Source organism: Acomys russatus, chromosome 14, assembly GCF_903995435.1.
Source record: "Acomys russatus chromosome 14, mAcoRus1.1, whole genome shotgun sequence".
In the NCBI taxonomy this organism is placed as follows: Eukaryota; Metazoa; Chordata; class Mammalia; order Rodentia; family Muridae; genus Acomys; species Acomys russatus.
Genome location: NC_067150.1, coordinates 5,475,843 through 5,500,745, shown reverse-complemented (window position 1 = coordinate 5,500,745; position 24,903 = coordinate 5,475,843). Strand labels below are relative to the sequence as shown.

The 24,903-nt window shown below is 39.8% G+C and overlaps 1 protein-coding gene across 1 annotated transcript in view; it reads left to right on the top strand.

Annotated features, from left to right (window-relative positions):
- Arhgap42 (Rho GTPase activating protein 42) overlaps window positions 1–24,903 on the top strand; it is a 237,266-nt gene that overhangs the window by 78,663 nt on the left and 133,700 nt on the right. Inside the window, exon 3 of the mRNA XM_051155902.1 lies at window positions 7,437–7,498. Within this exon, the coding sequence (XP_051011859.1) occupies window positions 7,437–7,498 (62 nt within the window). The remainder of the gene's footprint in view (window positions 1–7,436; window positions 7,499–24,903) is intronic.

The following is a 24,903-nucleotide window of genomic DNA, read 5'->3' as shown; positions in this document are numbered from 1 at the left end:
GCATTCCTGACTATGCAGGGGGCCGGGTCAGCTTGGTGCAAGTTCACTTTTACTATGCAGCTCATACATAGGCTGTGCCTTTATTGTTATTTAATGCTTAATTGGGGAGCTCTGTCATAGTATCAAACTACTTAAAATGCTTTTCATATTTGTGTGTGTGTGTGTGTGTGTGTGTGTGTGAGAGAGAGAGAGAGAGAGAGAGAGAGAGAGAGAGAGAGAGAGAGAGAGAGAGAGAGAGAGACTTTGGATTTCAAAGGACTGTGATGCATAGTGCTGATGTGTATTTATGTGGGCCCACCAGCATTTGTAATATGGGCCACTAATATTCCTGCCCCAACCTTCCCCCCCCCCCCCACTATTAGTTAGGAATCAATTTAATAACTTTGGGAATAGGTCTGGGTGGAACTTTTTTGTTTGGTTGATTTTTGTTTTTGTTTTTATTTTTTCAAATCAAGGTTTCTCTGTGCAGCCTTGGCTGTCCTGGAACTCACTTTGTAGACCAGGCTGGCCTTGGACTCACTGAGATCCACCTGCTTCTGCCTCTGCTGGGATTAAAGATGTGCACCACCATTGCCTGACTGACTGATTTCTGTGGAATTTAAAGCTATAAATGGAGTGGAAAGTCTTATTGTGGCTCGCAGAAAACAGCAACTAGGGTTGTGGCTGTAAATAAGGTCAGCATGGCAAAGTGGGTGGTCTGTCACTGGAGAGGGTCATTACAGTCGAAGACCAAAGACACTCAACGGGAAGGGCACAGCCACTGTTAATCACCTCCAGCTGTTTTATGGCATGGGTCTTTACCCATCGAGGGTGCCACAAGCAGGGCGTGTTTGTTGCTCTGTGATGAGATTAAATTGATCAGTAGTCAAAGCCTTTTGAAACTGACAGCACTTTTGGGCTATGCTTGAGTTTTGTAATAATGCAAAGAAATAAAATTCTCTCAGCAGATGTTTCTGGCATGAGTTCCCCAGATTCCATGTTTTATAAATCCCTGTATGTGTCTGCAATGTAACATAGAAACATGCATGTGCCTACAGTGTCATTCTACCTTGGAACATACAGACTCACATGCTACATATAAGTCATTCCACTTTGTAACATATAGATAAGTGTGTGGCATTCCACTTTGTATCATTTAGACACCTGTGTGGTATACAGAGACTTCGACTTTGTAGCATACAGGCACATGAGCACCATACAATCATTTGACTTTGTACACTGATGCTATTTTTACTTTTCTTGGTATGGACAGTTTTAGGAATACAGAACTAACTCGCCTGTCCCAGTTCATTGCCAACCTGTCTCTTATCCTGTATGTGAAAATCAGTCCAGAGTGCTCCTGATGTGGGCCTTCACAGCCCTGTTTCTTGCTTCCAAGCAGCAAGTAGATTCTTCCTGGACTCTCACCTTGTCTTAAACCATGTAGTTGCCTCAGTTTGATCCGACCTATATATACTTCTAAAGCTTTTCCTTGGGACTCAGTGAAATGGCTCACTTAGTTCTTGGCTACAGCTCATCCGACCATCACGAGGGATGTGCTTACTCTAGTCAGATGACATGGCGGGCTGTGGTTGTGTGTGCCATTGAATTGGTGAACTCTGCTTTTGTTTGAGGATGGGTGCTGTTTGAGATTGAAAACAGACTTCTGAAAGAAGAACTTAACCCTCCATTTTGTCATCACAGTTTAAGAATACGCAAAACCCATGCTAAGGGAACTCGAAACATTGAATGCTAGTGTGTCATGTCAACATTGTGTAGGGGGTCACTTGCTCTCTAGTTTTGCTTTGTTTTTAAATTTTCATTTGTCATTTATTTAATATATTATGTGGGAGGAGCTCCAGGGACACCTGTGTTTATCTTGGCCTTCCTTCATGTGGGTCCTGGGTATTGCACCCAGGCCATCAGGCTGGACAGCAAGTGTTTTCCCTGTTGAGCACATCTACAGTCCTGCTTGCTTCTGAGCAGTCTCATTGGGTAGCTCAGGCTGTCCTGGAATTCACCATGTATCCCACACTCACCTCAACCCTCCAGTGATACTCTGCCTCAGCCTCTGGAGTGATGGGGTGATGGGGATGAACCACCAGACCTGGCTTTGCCTCTCTCATTTTCACTTTGGACGTGTAACAGGTTTTCTAGTTTAAAAAGAAAAGTTTGGGTGGAATTAAGCTTAAAATTTTAACTTAATTGCTTAAAATTTGCTTAGACGATTAGGTTAGGAGAAGACATTTGGGATACTGGGGAACGTTGGTGAGTGGGCGGTTTTGGCAAACATGTCCAGGCCATCACTCCACTTCATCACCATCTCAGGAGGGGTTGGACTCTTGCCATTCCTCATCCTCACATGGTCTCTCACAGCCACCCCTGGGGAACACACTTCAGTAGCTCCCAGAGTGCTTGTCCAGGACTGTGGAGATGAAAGGAGTGTGTGCAACAGTATCTGTGACCTCAAACACTTTTGTAAAGTTAAAATTTATATGGGAAATTTGGTTGTTTGCCAGTTGTCACATGCTACAGATGGACAGGAAGGGGGAGTCATCTGCCGTGAATGCAGCCAGGAAAATTGTATGTGGGTGACAGCAACCCAGATAACAAGCATAGCTTTCCGAGGGATCCGGCTTATCTTTTTGTGATATTTCACATGTCAGAAACTAAGAGCTGATATCCTATTCCTGTAAGTTGGATATAATGCACACAGGTATGGTCTAACATAAAGTTTCACACTGTGTTCCTGGTGGAAAGCCCATTGTGTATTAAGTAATATTTTTGTAAAAATTCCCCTAAGTCAGTTCCTATCATGGGAATAGGTGGGGTCAGAATCTGTAGTGACTATTACATTAGGTGGTAGTCTGGACCTGGATTTTTATTCATATTCATATTAAGTATCAATAAATAAAATATTAAAGGTCAGAAGCAGTTATTTCTGCATTTTATATAATTAGCAATCTTTTTAGATTTTGCCTAGGTGACACTTTTGTGGGAGCTGGAGGAATAACATCACAGGCCTCCTGCTCAAGGTCTGGGGTAAAGAAGCTGCCTGCAGTTCTTATGTTCTTTGTTATTTTAAAGCAGTGGTTAATAAGTTGTTTTTTATGTATATGTGTCCTGCATATTCATAGGCATCACTGTGATTTCCACATATGCCTGTGGAAGCCATTTGTTTAGATCTCACCTCCCAAGTTCCCTCTCTTACCCTCTCCCACCTCCCCTCCCAATCGCTGCCCTCTTGTCCCTCTCTAATGGTCCCCCCCATGGCTTCAAGGTAAAGAATATTCCTGTTTCCACCCAGAAGAGGAAGAGTAGGGCGTCTGTCTTTCTGGTTTATCTGCACAGCATAATGCCTGGCCCCACCCATTTTCCTGCAAAGGCCATGACTGTCGGGATGTGTATCTGTGCCACAACGCATCGAACCGCCAGCTCATGTTTCTCCTGGCAGCTTCAGCATCTTGGTTCTCACCTGAAGGCCCTTGATCCATCTTGGGTTGAGCTTTTTGTAATGGTAACTGTTGTTGCTGACAACCGAGGAGAGTCTCGGTGAGGTGGGACTGTAGGCACGGATGTAGGGGATTGTCTTGATTAAAATAGTGAGTGTGAGAAGACTCGGCCCAGCGTGGGTGACACCAGTCGGATGGAGGAGTTACACTCAGCCCAGGCACCCAAGGGGGCGTATATGTACTCACCGCTGTCTTTTCACGTGACGTGACACGTGACCGCTGTCTCGAGATCCCAATGTGGTGGCTTGCAATAACGGGTTGTACTATGAAACTTGAAGCTAAAAAACCCCTTTGTCCCTACCACTGTCCGTTTTGCTCAGGATCTCTTTTGCTATTGGGGGCGTTGGTACTTCTGTCTGAATCTAAGATTTATATTTTGCTATTTTGGTGGTGGATGTTTCACGCAGGCGTGTAAGTCTCTCTCAGTCTAACGGCCATTTGCACAGGATTGATCCTCTGTATCCGCGAGCTGCCTTCCCACCTTCTCGTGCCTTCTTTACTTCTTTCCTTCTGTGATTCATAATTTTCGTTCTTAGAGACTGTACCCACTTTCTTTCTTAAGTTTGTTTCTATCTTTTACTTTTTTTTTAAAAGCTGTTTTGAACATGACTGTTTAATTTTCAGCTTTTGTCAATGTGTAGGAAAGTTATTGCATACGTGTGTGTATTTGTGTGTGTGGTGTAGTGTTTGTGTGTGTGTTTGTGTGTGTGTTTATGTGTGTGGTGTGGTGTGTGTGTGTGTTTGTATGTGTGTGGTGTGTGGGTGTTTGTGTGTTTTTGTGTGTGTTGGGGGTGTGATATTTGTGTGTGTGTGGTGTGTGTGTGTGTATGTGGTGTGTTACAGGGATTTGCAACCAGGGCCCTGCTCATACAAGTCAAGCATTGCACCACTGAGCTACATCGCCAGCCTGCTACGCATTTCTCTGTGCTGACTTTGCATCTTTCCAGCTTTACTCAATTGATCAGGCCTAGGAAAATTTCAGTGCCGTCTTTAGGATTTTCTTTCCTTTTAAAGATCGAATTGACTATATTTCTGTGTCTGTGCATGCACTCACATGTTTTCCTGCGGAAGCCATATGAAGGCATCATTCCCCAGGAATGGAAGCTCTCGGTGCTTGTGTGTTGCCTTCTTCTGTGGGCGCTGGGGACCTAACTTTGGTTTTCTGCTAAAGCAGCAAGTGCTGTTGATGGCTGAGCCGTTGGTCAATACATTGAGGATTTTCTAAGTACAGAATCATGTCACCTGCACACAGGGTTTGTTTAGTGTCCTGCCTTCCTTATTTATAACCCTTTTCTTTTTTTCCTCTTGCTTGGTTACTTTGGCTGAAATTGCAAGTATATATTGAATAAGGATGGCGAACCTGGACATCCTTGTGTTGTTCCTGATTTTAGAGGAAGTGCTTGCCACATGTGGTCCTGTGTGCCAGGAGTCCTAACGCTGTCCTGAACAGTAGACATCAGGGTCTACCCCACTTCTGACTGCTTCCTGGTGGGCTCTGAGGGTGTCGGGGTGCCTGGATGTCCTCAGGAACCTGTTCTTCTAAATCTGGTCTATGTGATAATAGCGTGAGACCTTTATGCTTACTTTGTGGGTCTTTGTCCTCTTTCTGTTCTTTAGTAAGCTATTAATGCAGTACCCCCACGATCATTATAAATAGAGTTGGAAAAGCTTTTGCCACGTGACTCTAAAATTGGTGGACCACCAACCAGTTTAAGAGCTAAATGGTCTGTGTTCTTATGTGTTTACGTTCTCAAAGAACACAAATATCTTCATTTGGACCAAAAATATGTATTTTAAAAGTAGAACCAGCTTTATAATATTTGAGAAAAAAAAAAAAAAAAAAACCAAACCAAGTTTAGTTCTTGGGTTTTGTCTGTTTTAAGATTTTTCCCTGAAAAGACAACAAAAGAAAAAGAGGGAACAAAATTTGTCAGGTTGGATTCAGTTCCCAAAAAGAACTGGAGGCCGGTGGGTTTTGTTGTAGGGAACCAGACATTCAATGCATTGGGTACACTAAGATTTGTCTTCTCAGACATTTGCAGTATAATAAGCTATTGTCTTGCCGAGTTTATAAATAGTATTTATATGGGAAACAGACCAGTTTAAGTGTAGTATAAAATGTCATCACTCTCTTTTGAACAAAGGCAAAGGGAGGCCGAAGGAGAACCCACGTTACCTCTTATTCCTGCCTAAAGCACCTGTACCTTAGCAGGTTCCCTGCGGAGCCTGCGGGCACCAGCAGGTGTCTTGGAGTGGGGGAGGATACCCAGGGGCCTGTGGTCACTTAGGTCCTAGAGCTCACACAGCAAGTGCTTTCACCCACAGGCCAGAGGGTCTGAGCAGCTGCTGAGAATTCTTAAGCAAAGGCCTGTTTGTCTCAGGGTTCTGCACTGGCCTGATTGTGGTAGATATGATTTAACTTTGACAAGCTCTGTCATTTGCCATTTGGGCCCTTTTGGCTTTATGCGGTTAGAATATAATACAGGGTACAGTGGCGCACACCTGTGATTGCAGCACTCAGGAGGCAGAAGCAGGAGAATCTCTGTGAGTTTGAGGCCAGCCTGGTCTACAAAGAGAGTCCAGGACAGCCAAGGCTACACAGAGGAACCCTGTCTCTGAATTTAAAAAAACAAAACAAAACAAAACAAAAAAACAGAAAAAGAAAAGAAAAGAAAGAACTTGTATGATCACCCTTTTTTGTTATTTGTTTTAAGAATTATAGAGTTTATTAAATTTAGCAAAAACTAGAAGTTTCTGTTTCTGCCATTTTCACTGCTTGTATTTACTCCCAAAACCCACTTCAGAGCCCACCATTTCTTATGATTTTTGTTGTTGTTTGGTTGGTTGTTTTTGTTTTTCAAGACCATGATTGTCCTGCTGTCCCTGGATTTTTGTTCTTAGGTACTACCTCTTGACATTATATTTTGTCATGTGTCCTGGTTCCAAATAGCTATACCATCCTTCTATTCTTCAACACAGCACAGCAATTCAGTTAACAGTTAATTTTAATATTCATGTTATAATGAGTGATCGTATTACTTCTGACATGGCTAGTTTAATACTATTGTGTTATGTGTATCTTTGTTTTTTGAATTTTTAACTGGCTATAATTTCTTTGTCCCCCTTTCCTTTCTCTTTGCTTTCCCTTTTCCTTCTTTCCTTCCTCCCCTCCTTCCTATTTTTCTTCCTTCCTCCCTCCCTCCTTTTTTCCTCCCTTCCTTCCTTCATCCCTCCCTTCCTTCCTTTCTTCCTCCCTCCCTCCCTCCCTTCCTTCCCTTTTTCTCCCTTCCTTCCTTTATTTCTCCCTTCCTTCCTTCCTTTATTCCTTCCTTCCTTCCTTCCTCCCTCCCCCACTCCCTCCCCTCCTTCCTTCCCTTTTTTCCATTGGCCACCTATTTTTAAAGTGTTAATTGGCAACTTGACAAACTCTAGACTCCTCTGGGAGATGGGCCACTCACTGAGCATTCTTGTGGGAAATTATCTCCATTACTCTAATTGAGGTGGGAAGAGCTTTGGTCCAAACTTAGGTCCTCAGGCTCACACAGCAAGTGCTTTTACCCACCGAGCCGTCTTTTCAGCCTGGGTTATTGCTTTTTATAGACTTTAAAAATGTTTTATATCCATAGATCACTCTTGAAAGAGATTCAGAACTATTTAAATATAAGTTTCATATATTAAATATATAGTCTGTATTCATGTTAAGATCTTTGTAGACCAACTTCTAGACTTGACTTTGTGGCTCACAGAAAAACAAGCATCTCTTACCCACAGCTATTGCTCACTAGCCTCTTACACTAGACATGCTCCTATGGATACACAGACAAAACCACACAACATAAGATATACAAATTAATAACTAGCTTCATTGTAATGCTGCTTCTATGTAATTAAATGTTAGCCCCAAAGGAGGATTAATGCTTTTCTTTCTGTCTTGCCTTTAAATAGCTCAGTCGCTGAAAGAATTCGCAAGGCTGCTTATTGCTGTGGAAGAAGAAAGGCGTAGACTGGTACGTTTGTTACTTATTTCTTATGAATCCTTCTTTCTTTGAGCATGCCAGAAGAAGGAGTAAATCAGAATTAGATAACCATACAGTATCTTATGACCAGAAACACAAAGTAAATGCTACATGTAATTTTGAAAAGATTTGTGACTGTAATTTCTAATACTACTAATAGCATGAACCATTTTTTTTTTATTTCATTTGCCCAGCAGATATAAATTATCTTTATTTTATTTGTCATTTTACTGTTATGATAATTGAACTTATTGAAGGAAATTTCCACTAAGAACCCATTCTTTGTCAACAAATATTCATGGGTCATATTACTGCAGGAATGATGTTATAATAGAGCTATATTTTAAGCTTTAAAGATAACATATTGTTTTGAATACAAAAAACCAATTGTTTGACTTTACCAGTAAAGATTCAGGAGCCAGATATTGGGGTGTAAGCCTGCTAGCTCAGAGAGGCAGAGAAAGCACCCAGAAGAACTTCTTCCTCAGCCATTCATTGTCTCAGAAGGAAAAAGCATTTCCACTCAACTCACGTCCCAGAAGGAAAAAAAATCCAAAGCTGTCTTGAATACCCTTCTTTCGTTGTCCCTCCTTTCTGTTTAATCCCTGCCAGCTGGTTGCTTGCTATATTTCCTCATATAAGGTTAACTGTAATTAATCTTATTCATGGAAACCTCTTAGGTTGAAGGTGTGTCTTAGAGCCGAGCCATACCAAACAAGAAACAGGTTTCTACAGTTCACACTCTTGGGTTCACAAAGGGATCAAACATCCTGGAACAATAATTTATGGAAGAAAACTTTATGTTATTAGATTGTTATAGCATGAGACTTTTAAAATGGTGACATCTGAGGGGGTCGTGACAACTGGCAAGATTTTGCTAGCTAGAAAAAATAGGGATAAAAAGTTTGTAGGATAATAGGTTAGCTTATGTAAAATGTTAGAGCACAATTATTGGTAACGCGTTTCTTTACTCAAAATACAATTTTAATCCTAGCACTCAGTTCAAGGCCTGCTTACATAATAAATTCTAAGTCATCCTGAGATACACAGTGAGACCCTGTCTTAGAAAGCAAAACAAGGGCCAGAAATATAAGGTTGGTGAATAAGCAATCTGAAGACTCTAATGCCTACTTTCAAAATCAGAATCGGTAGCACTCTACAAAAAGCACCTATGGCTCACACCAAGAATCTTGCCTCTGTCAGAGTGCCTGATCTTGTGGAGCTAATGTACAATTAGATAATCTTATTTTGTGGGGCTTTTTTTGTTTTCTTTGTTCTCTCTCTCTCTCTCTCTCTCTCTCTCTCTCTCTCTCTCTCTCTCTCTCTCTCTCAGTTTTTTGAGACAGAGTCTCTCTGTGTAGCCTTGACTGTCCTGGACTCACTTTTTAGACCAGGGTGGCCTCGAACTCACAGCGACCCTCCTGCCTCTGCCTCCCAAGTGCTGGGATTAAAGGCGTGCGCCACCACAGCCCGGCTTTGTTTTGCTTTCTGAACAGAATTGTTCTTTAGTCATTACAGAGGCACACCATTGGCTCTTAAACTGTCAAAAATAAAGATGTAAAGAATAAAAAAAAAAAAAAGAAAAGAAAAGAAAAAAGAAAAAGAAAAGGGAAAAAAAAAGAAAGAAAAAAAAAGTAAAACAAGTCAGGCATGGTGGTACATGCCTTTAATCCCAACACAGAGGCAGAGGCAGCTTGGTCAACAAATAAATTCCAGGACAGCCATGGCTACAGAAAGAAACCCTGTCTTGAAAAACCTTAAAAAAAAAAAAAAAGTAAAACAAAACCAGAAAGCAGCAGCAGCAGCAACAACAACAAAACATAGCTAAAACCAAAAAAAAAGAAACAAAAATGTAATTTTAGGATGCTGGGGCGTTGTATCAGTGATTAAAGACCTTGCTTTGTAGAGGACCTTGGCTTGGTTCTCATGGAAGCTGACACTTCCTTTCGGCTTCCACAGGCACTGTATGCACTGTGCACATCTATACATCCACTAATATGGACAGTTCTGTTGTGTCTGCAGTTAGCTTGTTTTGAGCAGTGAATTCAAGGCATTTGTTATTGTTAATTTTACTGTGTGCACATAATGTTTGTATGAGCTGTGTATATCACAGTGTTTGTATGGAGCTCAGAGGACAGCTTTGTGGAATTGGTGCTCTCCTTCCTTATATGAGTTTGGGGATCAAACACAGGTCATCAGGCCTGTGTTGCAAGTGCCTTTACCTGGGAGACACTTTGCTGGCCTTCAAGTTAACCATTAGAAATAAGCTTTTGATATGTAGGCCTCTGTATGAATGCTGTAATAAAATGAATTTTCCTGAAATCAAAACGTAAAGAACAATTATCTCAGTGTCCTGCATGGATAAAGTTTAGACTTTTGTCTTCATTGCTTTGTGGTGACTTCCAGTTTCTGGAGAGACAGGAAGGCTGCCTCAAGGGGTGGTACATCAACCCATCACAACTTTAACAGTGGTAGTTACAGTTTCTATTGCTTGTTGTCATTTCATCTCTGTCACTGTAGTAAAACACCTGACAAAAAGCAACTTAGATGATGAAGGGCTTTAGTTTGGCTTACAGTTCCAGAGGGGGCAAGTCCCTCACAGTGAGGAAAGCACGGCTCCAGGAGCAGGAATTGTAGGGTTATGTTCTCAGTCACATAGAGGAGGCTGCGGGGCCGGGGGTGTGGGTGGGGGATGGTGGTGAGTCCAAGAAGTTTGCCTAGGCTAGGGAGCCTCAGAGCCCACCCTCAGCAGTGTGCTTCCTCCACCGAGGCTCCACCTCCTCAAGGTTCCACAACCTTCTCAAACATTTCCACTGACTGAGGACCAAGTGTTAAAAACATGAGGCTTGGGAGATAATTCTCACTCAATCAAAGCATCATATTGCCAACAATTATAACACTCAGTTGTATTTTCTTAAGTGGACAGAGTACTTTGATTTTCATTCTAGCCAGGAGTCTGAGACAGAGCTCAGTCTCAAAGGTGCTATTTAGGGCCACACAGACCACCAGGAAAACCCCAGTCTTCAGGTCTGGCTCACTCTTCCACTATAGTTTGTGTCTTTGTGATATTTAAGTAGACATATGTCATATTATGTCCTAAACGGACACATTTCTAGAATGTTTCGAAATATGTTTCGGACAATGTTTGGAAAGTTGTGCTTTTCCTCTCTAAAAAACTCTGGTAATAGTTTTATTACCTGAATGACTAAAAAACTCAGACATCTTAGCACTAGCTAGGTCCATCAATGAAAAGTTACCATACCAGACTCTGTGTGTGTGTGTGTGTGTGTGTGTGTGTGTGTGTGTGTGTGTGTGTGTTTGCATGTGTATACACATGCCTGTGTGCCTGCGTGACTGTGTGCCTGCCTAGGTGTATACATGTGTGCATACGGGCTTGGTTTCCTTGATTTGATTTTAGTATGCCTATAGGCTCTCACAGCGCCCATCTATAGGATGCTCCATTTCCACTTTTATGAACTAGAGATTTGCCAGGTAGTTCCTTGCAGTTGGTGCCAGACAGGTAATATTGTTTATATTTTCACTAATTGCACAATCATCCTTCATCCTCAAAACTGAGTCAAATGTTGTTTGTCAACTGGAGTCACTTTGGTTGAAGCACTTTCTGCATAAAACACTATTTTACATACTGTGGAATTACTTAGATTATAACACAGCCCAATGGCAGCAACTGATCCTTCCCTTCCCCTCCCCTCCCCTCCCTTTTCTTCCCCCTCCCTTCCCCTCCCCTCCTCTCTTTTTTCTTTGTTTGTTCCTTTGTTCATTTATTTTTTTCTTTCTTTTCTTCCATTTGTAGAAGTCATTAGTAGTCTAGAGGACAGAAAGAATGAGGGCATTTGCTAGGAATTGGGGAAATATTTCCAAGTATTATAGAAGACTTAAGAATTGTAATGACAGTTAAGAGTGTGTTAAAATTCTAAAAATGCCTCTAAATAGAGATTGTATAATGGTCAGCCAGCTACCTCCCAACATCAGAGATAGCAAGATGACCAAAGGACAGCATAAGAACGCAAACAACAAAAACCAAAACAGTTCCACAGTCTCCAAGCATTTCACTGCTCTTTCATCACTTGTACTCGAGTGTAAGAAAGGCAACTAACGGGAGATAAGGCCAACTGTCCATGTGTATCAGGCCAACTGTCCATGTGTATCAGGCCAACTGTCCATGTGTATAAGGCCAACTGTCCATGTGTATTCCTTGCTAGCTCAGAAGAGTATTTGCAAAGTTGCACTTTTCCTCTCTAAAATTCAGGCAATATATTGTTAGATGATTTCTGTTCATGGCTGGTAATCCACAGAAGACTAAGATGTTATTAATTTGAAAATATATTCCTACTGTATCATTCTGTTTTCAGGAACATTCGGGCATTTTTTCCCCAATTGATGTCATAATGGTTGCTATTTTCATGGTTATACATAAAACTTCTGAATTTCAAGATTCATAAATGGATAGATGAAAATAGTTACCTAATCTTTCTATTCCTTCCTGTTTCCCAAGACCTACTTATTCAGTCTGTTGACTTACAATTGCTGACTATCAGGGATGATTTTAAGGCATTTTCCTCCCAGATAACACTATAGTGACCCATTTAAAACAGGATATGCATAGCAGAGAGATGGCTCAGCCACTAAAGACTAGGATCACAACCAAAAATATAAAACAGGACATGCTAGGTGACATGCTCCTCCTTTTTATGACGCTTTCTCCCTTATAATTATATACTGTCCTTTTCTGACTTGCTGCTTTAGCACAACTTGTGATGTGATGGCTTCCAAAGGGACATAGCACTTGGGCCTCTTGTCTCTCTCCTTCACTGTTAATCTCGTAGGGTTTGTAGCCATTCCTCTGTAAACTCTACATCGTATTGGAAAATTTTACCTTTTACATTTTCACACTGTTTTCTCTGTGCTGTGTTTGTATGTATGTGCACGCGCATATGTGTGTGAGTGTTAGCCCATGCATAGAGGCCAGAGGACAACCTTGGCAGTTGGTCTTGTTCCAACCCCGTGTACACCTGGTGAGCTGACCCGGAGCTTCTGAGAGTTCTTCTGACTCTGCCCTTCATCTGCCATAGCAAGGCTGAGATGACAAATGTGACCTGCCATGTCTGGTCTGACATCGCTTCTGTCGTTCAGCCCCAGCTAATGTGTCCTCTCCACCATTGCCCCAGCATCTGCCTTTCACTGTAAAAAGTACACAAACTTGAGGGTTTTCCAAGATGGCGGCACCCAACATGCACTGTATCTGATCTACCGCATGGAGACAAGGGACTGGACTGGGAGCCACAGACTGCAAGAATGGGAGAACAGTAGTGAAGGACACCAGAAGCTACCTCCCAACATCAGAGATAGCAAGACGACCAAAGGACAGCACAAGAACGCAAACAACAAAAACCAAAACAGTTCGGCATCTCCAGATCCCAGCAATCCCAAAGAAAGCAACCCTGAGAACTCAAACGCAATTGAAATACAAGAAAATGACCTCAAATCCTTAGTAATGAAGATGATAATGGAAAAAACAAATAAAATCCATAAACAAATGTAGGAAGATGAAACCAAACAGGTTGAAGACATAAAAGAGGCTTATAGAGAGGCACTGGAAATAATTCAGGAAAATGCAAACAAACAGATGAATTAAATCAATAAAATAGTTTAAGATTTGAAGACAGAAATGGAAACAATGACAAAGTCATAGGCAGAAGAAAAATGGGAACGAGAGACCTAAGAGAAGAATGTATGCAACACAGAGGTGAGCTTTTCTAACAGAATCCAAGAAGTGGAGGAACCAATCTCAGGACTAGAAGATACAATCATAGAACTCGAAACAACCATCAAAGAAAATGTTAAATCTGAAAAAATTCCTGACACAAAACATCCAAGAAATCAAGGACACCATGAAAAGATGAAACCTGAGGGTAATAGGCATTGAGGAAAGAGAAGATGCCCCATTTCCAAAGCCAAGAAAATATCTTCAACAAAATCATAGAAGAAAATTTCCCCAATTTAAAAGAAGAGATGCATATAAACATACAAGAGGCTGACAGAAAACCAAATAGGATAGACCAGAAAAGAAAATCTTCCCACCACATAATAATAAAAACAAAATATACAGAACAAAGAAAAAATATTAAAAGTGGCAAGGGAAAAGGGCCAAATAACATTTAATGGCAAACCTATCAGAATTATGCCCGACTTCTCAGCAGAGACCATAAAATCCAGAAGGGCTTGCACAGGGGTCCTGCAAGCCCTAAGAGACCATAGATGCCAGACCAAACTACTATACCCAGTGAAACTATCAACAACCATTGATAGAGAAAACAAGATATTCCATGACAAAAACAAATTCAAACAGTACCTATCCACAAATCTGGCTTTATAGAAGCTACTAGAAAGAAACCTCCAAACCAAAGTGACAAGCTACAACCAAAATTACACAGGAAATAGATAACTACACCATTGCAAAAACATAACAACACAAACACTCTGCTGAAACCAACATCAAAATCAAGGGAATTAACAGTCACTGGTCATTAATATCCCTCAACATCAATGGTCTCTATTCTCCAACAAAAAGGCACAGACTAACTGAATGGAGGCACAAACAAGACCCAACATTCTTCTGCATTCAAGAAACACATCTTGGAGCTGGAGAGATGGCTCAGTGGTTAAGAGCGCCACCTGCTCTTCCAAAGGTCCTGAGTTCAATTCCCAGCAACTACATGGTGGCTCATAACTAGCTGTAATGTGATATGGTATCCTTTTCTGGCTTGCAGGTGTATGTGCAAGCAAAGCACTATATACATACTAATAAATAAATAAATCTTAAAGGAAAAAAAAAGAAACACATCTCAGCCAAAAGGATAGACATTAACTCAGGGTAAAAGGCTGGAGAAAGGTATTCCAAGCAGACGGACACAAGAAGCAAGCTGGTGTAGCCAATTTAATATCTACTAAAATAGACTTCTACCCAAAATTAATCAAAAGAGATGAAGAAGGCACTTCATACTCATCAAAGGTAAAGTCAACCAAGAGGACATCATAATTCTAAACATCTATGCTCCTAATACAAGGGCAACCACATTTGTAAAAGAACTATTAACAAAGCTTAAACCACACATCGATCCCCACACATTAATAGTGGGAGACTTCAATACCCCACTTTCACCAAAGGATAGGTCAGTGAAACAGAAACTAAACCAAGAATAAGGACACTAACCAATGTCATGAACCAAATGGATCTAACAGATAACTATAAAACTTTTCACTCAAACACAAAGGATTATACCTTCTCAGCATCTCATGAAACCTTCTCCAAAATTGATCATATAGTAGGTCATAAAGCAAGCCTCAAAAGATTCAAAGAGATTGAAATATTACCGTATACCCTGTCAGATCACCATGGTCTAAAGCTGGACTTCAACAACAACAGAAATAACAAAAAGCCTACACACACATGGATACTAAACAACTCTCTACTTAAAGACACTTGGGTCAGGGAAAAAATAAAGAAAGAAATAAAGCATTTCCTGAAATTCAAGGAAAATGAAAGAACAATATACCCAATTCTGTGGGATACATTGAAAGCAGTGCTATGAGGAAAATTCATAGCACTAAGTGCCTTTATAAAGAAATTGGAAACATCCCGTATAAGCAATGTAACAGCACATCTGGAAGCCCTAGAAAAAAAAAAGAAGCAGAAACACCCAAGAGGAGTAGATGTCTGGAAATAATCAAACTCAGGGCTGAAATCAATAAATTAGAAACAAAGAGAACAATACAAAGAATCAACAAACCCAGGAGCTGGTTCTTTGAGAAAATCAACAAGATAGACAACCATTAGCCAAACTAACTAAAAGGTAGAGACACTATCCAAATTAACAAAATCAGAAATGAAAAGGGAGATGTAACAACAGACACTGAAGAAAAACAAAGAATCATAAGATCCTACTTTAAAGACATATGTGCCACAAAATTTGAAAATCTAAGGGAAATGGACAATTTTCTTGATTGATTCCATTTCCCAAAATTGAATGAAGATCAAATAAACAAATTAAATAGTCATATTTCTCCTACAGAAATAGAAGCAGTCATTAATAGTCTCCCAACTGAAAAAAACCCAGGGCCAGATGGTTTTAGTGCAGTATTTTACCAGACCTTCAAAGAAGAGCTAATACTGATACTCTTCAAGCTACTCCAAAAGATAGAAATGGATGAAACATTAGTAAACTTATTCTATGAGGCCACAGTCACTTTGATGCCTAAACCTAAAAACACCCAACAGAGAAAGAGAATTTCAGACCAGTTTCTCTTATGAACATGGATGCAAAAATACTCAATAAAATACTCACGAACCAAATCCAAGAACATATCAAAAATATCATTCACCGTGAGCAAGTAGGCTTCATTCCAGGCATGCAGGGATGGTTCATAATATAGAAATCCATTAATGTAATCCACCATATAAACAAACTGAAAGAAAAAAACCCACTTGATCATCTCCTTAGATGTCAAAACAGCACTTGACAAAATCTAACAACCATTTGTGTTTAAAGTTTTGGAGAGATCAGGAATACAAGGCACATACCTAAACATAATAAAGGTTGTATACAGCAAGCCAACATCAAATTAAATGGAGAGATACTCAAGGAAATTCCTCTGAAATTAGGGAAAAGGAAAGGCTGGCCACTCTCTCCACATCTTTTCAATATAGTTCTTGAAGTTCAAGCTAGAGTAATAAGACAACTAAAGGAGATCAAGGGGATCCAAATGGGAAAGGAGGAAGTCAAAGTATCCCTATTTGCAGATGTTACATGTGTGCAGAGGGCCTAGGTTCATCCCACGCATGCTCTCTGCTGGGTGGTTCAGTCTCCATGGGCCCCTATGGACCAGGTTAGTTGATTCTGTACATTTTCTTGTGGAGTCTTTTACCTCTCTGGCTCTTTCAATCCTTCCTCCCCTTCTTCTACAAGGTTCCCTGAGCTCTGCTTAATGTTTGGCTGGAGATCTCTGCAGACGAGAGGTATGCTAGTCTTCTGTCTGCAAGTATAGCAGAATATAAGTAATAGTGTGAGGGGTGTGCTCTCTCTCTTGGCATGGCCCAGGTGTTGGTTGACTTTCCTTCACTTTCTGCGCCCTCATCATCCCTGCATATCTTACAGGCAGGAAAAGGTTTTGTGGCTGGGTTGGTGTCTCTATCCCTCCACTGGAAGTTCTGCCTGGTCACAGCAGGTGACTGTTTCAGGTTCTGTATCATATCCCTTATTGATAGGTGTGTTACCAGGGTCACCCTCATAGATTCCTGGGAGTTTTCACTGCCCTAGATTTCAAGCTTGTCTTAGAGACAGCCTGCACTGACTCCAGTTCGCTCTCCCATCATCCTTCCCACGCTCGATCCCTCTTGATCCCCTCTCCCACCCAGTTCCCTCTCTCTAGCCAACCCTGATTTTTATTTTATGTCCTTTTCTGTGATTCAAGCTTCCTCCATTGGGCCCTCCTTGGCCACTTTGTGTCTATGGATTGTAGCATGCTTATCCTGTACCTTATGGCTAATGTCCACTTATAAGTGACTACATACCATGTTTATCTTTCTGGGTCTGGGTTACCTCACTCAGGATGATCTTTTATAGTTTCATCCATTTGCCTGCACATTTGATGATGTCATTGTTTTTAATAGCTGAGTAATGTTCCATTGTGTAAATGTACCATATTTTCTTTATCCATTCTTCAGTTGAGGGACATCTAGGTTGTTTCCAGTGTCTGGTTATTATTAATAAAGTTACTATGAACATAGTTGAGCAAGTGTTCTTGTGATATGGTGGAGTGTCTTTAGACATATGCCCAGGAGTAATATAGCTGGGCCTTGAGGTAGCACTATTCCCAATTTTCTGAGAAAGCACCAGACTGATTTCCAAAGTGGTTGTACAAGTTTACACCCCCACCAGCAATGGAGGAGTGTTGCCCTTGCTCCAGATTCTCCCCAGCATGTGTTGTCACTTGAGTTTTTTTATCTTAGCCATTCCGGTGGGTGTAAGTTGGAATCTCAGAGTGGTTTAATTTGCATTTCCCTGATGACTAAGAATGTTGAACATTAGTTTTAGTGCTTCTTAGCCATTAAACATTCCTATACTAAGAATTCTCTGTTAATCTCTGTATCCCATTTTCTTTTTAGCAGTCCAACACCTTGACCACTTGGCCGCTTTGTCAGAACATAATACCCCATTTTTCAATTAGGTTGTTTGGTTTGTTGGTGTTTAATTTCTTAAGTTCTTTATATGTTTTGGATATTAGCCCTCTGTTTGATGTAAAGTTAATGAAGATCTTTTCCCAATCTATAGGATGCCATTTTGTCCTTTTGAAGATGTCCTTTGCCTCATAGACGCTTCTCAGTTTCATAAAGTCCCATTTATTAATTGTTGATCTTAGTGCCTGAGCTGTTGGTGTTCTGTTCAGGAAGTTGCTTCCTAGGCCGATGAGTTTAAGGCAACTTCCTACTTTTTTTCCTATCAGATTTAGTTCATCTTGTTGTTGCAGTAGGATATTAGTAGGAGCCTTTTTTAGTACCTGCTTTAGCTCCCAAATAATTGACACAGAGACCTGTTAGATTTATTCAATAAGCTTTAAGGCTCTGTACTTGGGAACATGTCTGTTTTTATGCCAATATCATGCAGTTATTATTATTATTATTATTATTATTATTATTATTATTATTATTGTGTAGTATAATTTGTGATCAGGGATGGTAATTCCTCCAGAAGTTCATTTATTGTTTTAGCTATCCTTATTTAATTTTTTTTTTCATATGAAGTTTAGAATTGCTCTTTCAAAGTCTGTAAAGAATTGTGTTGGAATTTTGATGGGAATTGCATTAAATCTGTAGATAGCTTTTGGTAAGATGACAGTATTTACTATGTTACTACTACCAGTCCATGAACATGGAAGATGTTTTCATCTTCTGATATCTTCTTCAATTTCTTTCTTTAAAGATTTGAAGTGCTTGTCATACAAGTCTTTCACTTGCTTAGTTAGAGTTATACAAATATATTTTCTATTATTTGTGACTATTATGAAGGGTGTTGTTCCCCTAATTTTTTCTTCAGCTTGTTTACCATTTGTATAAAGGAGGGCCTCTGGATTTTTTTTTTTTTTTTTTTTTTTTTTTTTTTTTTTTTAAGTTAGATTTGTATCCAGCCACTTTGCTGAAGGTGTTTATCAGTCGTAGATGTTCTCTGGTAGAATTTTTGGGATCACTTAGGTATACTATCATATCATTTGAAAATAGCAGACTTTTTACTTCTTCCTTTCCAATTTGTATTCCTTTGATCTTCTTTAGTTGTCTTATTATTCTAGTTAGGACTTCAAGTACTATATTGAAGAGATTCAGACCGAGTGGGCAGCTTTGTCTTGTCCACAGTTTTACTGGAATTGCTTTAAGTTTATCTCCATTTAGTTTGGTGTTGGATAGTGGCTTGATGTATATATATCCTTTATTTTGTTTAGGTATGCACCTTGTATCCCTGATCACTACAAGACTTTTAACATGAAAGGGTGTTAGATTTTTGTCATAGGCTTTTTCAGCATCTAATGACATAACGATGTGGTTTTTTTTCTTTCAGTTTGTTTACATGGTGAATATGTTGATGGATCTTTCATATGTTGAGCCATCTCTGCATGCCTGGGATGAAGCCTCGAATGATTTTTTTATTTATGTGTTCTTGGATTCAGTTTACAAGTATTTTATAACTATTTTTACATGAATGGTCATAAGAGAAATTGGTCTGAAATTCTTTTTCTTTGTTAATTCTTTTTTTTGGTTTAGGTATCAGGGTGACTGTGGACACATAAAATGCTAGCAATGTTCCTTTTGTTTCTATTTTATGGAATATTTTGAGGACTGGTGGTGCTGGTTTGTTTTGTTTTTATTTATTTATTTATTTATTTTTACTTACTTTATGTATATGAGTGCACTATCTGCATTTACACCTGCAGGCCAGAAGAGGGCATTAGATCATATTATAGATGGTTGTGAGCCAACATATGGTTGCTAGGAGTTGAACTCAAGACCTCTGGAAGAGCAGGCAGTGCTCTTAACTTCTGGGCCATCTCTCCAGCCCCAGACTGTTGGTATTAGCCTTTTTTGAAGATCTGGTAGAATTTTTTTGCTAAATCCATCTGGTTCTGGGCATTTTGTTATTGTTTTTGTTGTTGATGATGTTTCAATGACTACTTCTATTTCCTAGAGATTACAGGCCTATTTAAATTGTTTACCTTATCTTGATTTAGTTTTGGTAAGTGGTATCTGTCAAGAAAAACATCCATTTCATTTAGATTCTCTGTTTTTGTCGAGTTCAGGTTTTTTGAAGTAAGATCTAATGATTCTTTGGATTTCCTTAGTACCTGTTATTATGTCTCCTTTTTCATTTCTGACTTTGGTAATTTGGATATTGTCTCTCTGTCTTTTAGTTAGTTTGGCTAAAAGTTTTTCTATCTCGTTGGTTTTCACAAGTAACTAACTTTTGGTTTCATTGATTCTTTTTATTGTTTTCTTTGTTTCTAATTTATTGATTTCAGCCCTGAGTCTGATTATATCCTGGCGTCTACTCTTTTGGGTGAATTTGCTTCTTTTTGTTCTAGAGCTTTCAGGTGTGTTGTTAAATTGCTAGTGTGAGATCTCTCCAGTGTCTTTATGAAGGCTCTTAGTACTATGAACTTTCATCTTAGCACTGCTCTCATAATGTCCCACAAGTTTGGGTATGTTGTGCATTCATTTTCATTGAATTATAGAAAGCCTTTAATTTCTTTATTTCTTCCTTGACCCAGTGGTCACTGAGTAGGGAGTTGTTCAGTTTCCATGAGTTTGTATGACTTCTGTTGTTGTTGAAGTCCAGCTTTAGCCCATGGTGGTTTGCTGATAATCTATAGTGGGTTGTTCCAATTTTCTTTTAGCTCTTGAGACTTGCTTTGTGGCTGAGTGTATAGTTAATTTTGGGGAAGGTTCTGTGAATTACTGAGAACAAGGTATATTCTTTTGTGTTTGGGTGAAAAGTTCTGTAAATATATTTTAGGTCCATTTGATTCATAATGTCAGTTAGTTTCATTATTTCTCTTTTTAGTTTCTGTCTGAACCACCCACACATTGGTGAGAGTGGGGTGTTAAAGTCTCCCACTATTAATGCATGTTTTTGGTGTGTGGTTTAAATTTTGTTGATGTTTCTTTTACAAAAGTGAATTCCCTTGCTTTTTGGGAATTGAGATGCCATCTTGGGGGGTATTTCCTTTGATGAGTATAAAGTGTCCTTTCTAATCACTTTTTATTAACTTTGGTTGAAAGTCTATTTTATTTGATATTTGAATGGGGACTTCAGCTTGCTTCTTGGGTCCATTTGCTTGAAAACCTTATTTAAGCCCTTTACTATGAGGTTGTGTGTGTGTGTGTGCATGTGCACTCTTTCTTTCTCTTGTTTTTGCTGGTGTGAAATTATGTATTACCTGTGTTTTCTTGGATGTAGTTAATATCCTTTTGTTGGAGTTTCTCTTCTAATATCCACTATAGGGCTGGATTTGTGAAAAGATGTTGTTTAATTTTTTTTTTTTTCATGAAATATCTTGTTTTATCCATCTACAGTGATCGAAAGTTTTGCTGGGTATGGTAGTCTGGACTGGCATCTGTGGTCTCTTAGGGTCTACAAGACATCTGTCCAGGCCTTTCTGGATTTTAGAGTCTCTGTTAAGAAATCTGGTGTAATTATGATAGGTCTGCCTTGATATGTTACTTGGTCATTTTCCTTTGCAGTTTTTAATATTCTTTTTTTGTTTTGTTTTGTTTTGTACATTTGTGTTTTGATTATTACGTGGTGGGAAGATTTTATTTTCTTGTCCAATCTACTTGGTGTTCCTTAAAATTCCTATATATTTATAAGGATCTCTTTCTTTAAATTAGGGATATTTTCATCTATAATTTTTTGAAAATATTTTCTGGGCCCTTGGGCTGGGAATCCTTTCCCTCTTTTATTTTCATAATTCTTAGGTTTGGTCTTTTCATAATTTCCTGGTTTTCTTGGATGTTTGTGTTAGAAACTTTTTAGATTTAACATTTTTTTTTTTGACTGATATATCAGTTTCTTCTCTCATTTCTTTTATGGCTGAGAGTCTCTCTTCCATCATTTCTATTCTGTTGGTGATACTTGTGTCTGTTTCTGTCCTCTTATGTAGGTTTGGCATCTCCAGGATTCCCTCAATTTGTGTTTCCTTTATCACATCTATTTCCTTTCTTTTCCTTCCTTTCCTTTCCTTCATCTTTTTTTATTGGAATTTCCTGTACTTTTTCAAAAGGGGATTTATTCATTTTCTCTTTAAAGACATCTATCATCTTCATAAGATTGGATTTAAGGTCACTTTCTTACACTTGAGTTGTGTTATGATATCCAAGGCTTGTTGTAATAGGATAGCTGGGTTCTGCTGGTACCATATTTCCCTGGCTGTTGTTGATTGTGTTCTTATGTCATCCTTTAGCCATCAGGTTCTCCCCGGCTTTGGCAGGCAGAGTTGTGGGCCGGAAAACAGAGCCAAGGGAGCAGGTACAGTTTACTGCTGTTAGGAGTACTTTAGGGAGACTGGTGGGCAGGGGGTTGAGGGGTCTTGTCTGGCTGTCTCTGATGCCGATAGGCCTCTGGGGATGCTGCAGAGCTATGTGATGGAGAACGGGGTACACAGGAGACAGGGCGGGGCTTATCCCACAAATGCATGTTGTGTTAAATCTCATAGTACTTAAACTTTTGGAGTCTTACATTTATTTGAAAGGAAATTAAGTATTTATTTTAAAGTATGCTTTAAGTGAGCTGCATCATATTTCTCTCTGTTCTCGGTCAAGCCTTTCCATGTAACCCTCACATATTTGTGTGTTGTGTCTGTGTGTGTATATGTGTATGTATGTATGCATGCATGCATGTATGTATGTAAGTACGTATGTATGTATGCATGTATATACACAGATATATAAATGTAACTTGCTGAATCCAAGTTTTTACTGTTTGTGTGTATATGGGTTAAGGGCTGATCATCTTTCATCTGACAATGAATAAGCAGGCTCATTCCTGGGAGAGGCTAATTCTCCTTCTTGCAGCAGTCATTAGTTGCCTGTGGTCCTTGCTGCAAGAATGGGATCCGATGAATATTTCCTCCTCCCCTGTTAATATGTCCACTGACATCACTATTGTTCACGTCTTGTTTATGCAGCCATTTCTAGGAAAGACTGTTTCACAGCAGATCTTGTATTCTGCTTAAAGACTTTTTTTTTTTTTTTTGACTTTTTTTTTTTTAAAGAGAATTTAAGCTGATATATTGTGCTGAGTTCAGCTCCCATATACAAGTTGCTCTGTTTTAAAGTAGATGTGTTAATTTTAAGCTATGCAGGAAATTAGGGGTAAATGATTCCAAGAAGGGTATTATTAACTGCTGTAGATATTTTATGTGTAAAATGTTTTATTTGTTTTTCCATGGGCATCTGTTTGTTTGAGTATGTGTGTACATGTATACATGTGTATGCGTGTGCATGTATTCTATCTACATGTGTGTGTGTGATTGCTTATAGGCATTTGATTGCCTAAGGAGACTGGAAGAGAACACTGGATCACCCGGAGCTGAAGTTCTGAGCTACTCGATGCTGGAAATCAAACTCCAGCTCTCTGTCAGAGCAGCAAGTGTTCCTAACTTCGGATCCATCTCTGCAGCCCCCTGATGTGTCTATTGTAATTAAATTCCAGAACATATCACAGATGCAGATGCTCCCAACCACGCAGGTGCCTTAGTCTCTCACACATCACCACTGTGCAGCTTTAAAACTCTTTCCATTGAAAAAACCCTTCCCACCCCACACCTGCTGTCTATTTCACCTTCCTCACACAGATAAATTCATTGAGCATGTGCACTCTGGAGACTGGCTTCCTTCACATTTCCATGTCATAGCATGGGCCAGAATCCCTGCACAATTCTTGGGAACAATGCTGATATGGTGCCCAGACACCTGTTTGAGACCCTGCTTTACACACACACACACACACACACACACCAGTGTGTGTATTTTAGAAATGAATTTAACGGTCATTCATATGACCATTTTTTTGTAGGTTTTTTCCCTTGACAATTTTGGGAATATATATGATGTGTACTGATCATATGAGACCCCATGTCTCTGTCTCTGTCTCTGTTTCTGTCTCTCTCTCTATGTCTCTCTGTCTCTGTCTCTCTCTCTCCTCTTCCTCTTGTCTTCTTCTTCTAACACATCCCTCTCCTACTTTTATGTCCATATTCCACAGGGTTAGAGAGAGCTGCTTGCACTTGCATAGTTGTGGGGTTACTTACTTACTCAAAGATGGGACCTTACCAGTGGCTCCACCTCTGACTAGAAATGATTGCTCCTTCCCAAACAAATACTAACTGCCCATTGCTCTGTAGCTAGGGGTGGTGCCCCGCTGTGCTGAACTGAAATATTGATGGACCTGAGGTTTTGTTTGTTTGTTTGTTTGTTTTCAAGACAGGATTTTTCTGTGTAGCTTTGGCTGTCCTGGACTCATTTTGTAGACCCGTCTGGCCTCAAACTCACAGAGATCTGCCTGCTTCTGCTTGCCTAGAGCTGGGATTAAAGGTATGCACCACCAGGCCTGAGAACCAGACTGATTTTTACTTTTCATTGTAGCTGAAGTTGACCTGGAATTCCTGATCCACCACCAAGCTCAGTGTATAGACTGCTAGGGGTGGAAGGCCTTGCTTCATGCATCATAAGCAAGCCCTTCATCAGCCTTGTGGCCCTGCCTGTGGTTAGTTTTTTGAGAGACTGCCTCATCGTTTGCCAAGGCAGCCATAGCATTCTGTGCAGACAGCTTGTGGGCTCCAGTTTCTTTACATTCTTGCTAACCCTTCTTGTTTCTGTTTTTCTGGTAGCCACTCTAAGAGGTGTGGCAAGTTGACAAGTTGCAGCATAATTTTGCTTTTATCCATGGCTAGGAGGGTGGCTTTATCTCTGAGTTCACAAGTTTATCAGTAAGCATTTTAAAGCAAAAGAAAATGTGGAGCATTTCAGAAGACATGGACTTTGTGGTAGGACAGACAATGTCAAAACATCAAAACCATGTCTCTTTGTGCCCGCGAAGGTGCTGTGTGAAGGCGATGATCATTGTAGAAACTGGAGCCTAATCTAAGTGTTTATACTCTGGATAATTTAGTCATTTGAAGCTTCATTATTTTAATTGGCAACAGTTAAATAACAGTAATTTCCTTTGCCTTTTGTTCTTCCCAGACAAGCATTTTTAAAGGCTTTTATTGCCAGTCTCAGAAAAGCATGCTGTAAAAAAATGAGAATAGTTTGCTATTTCCACAGCCATTCT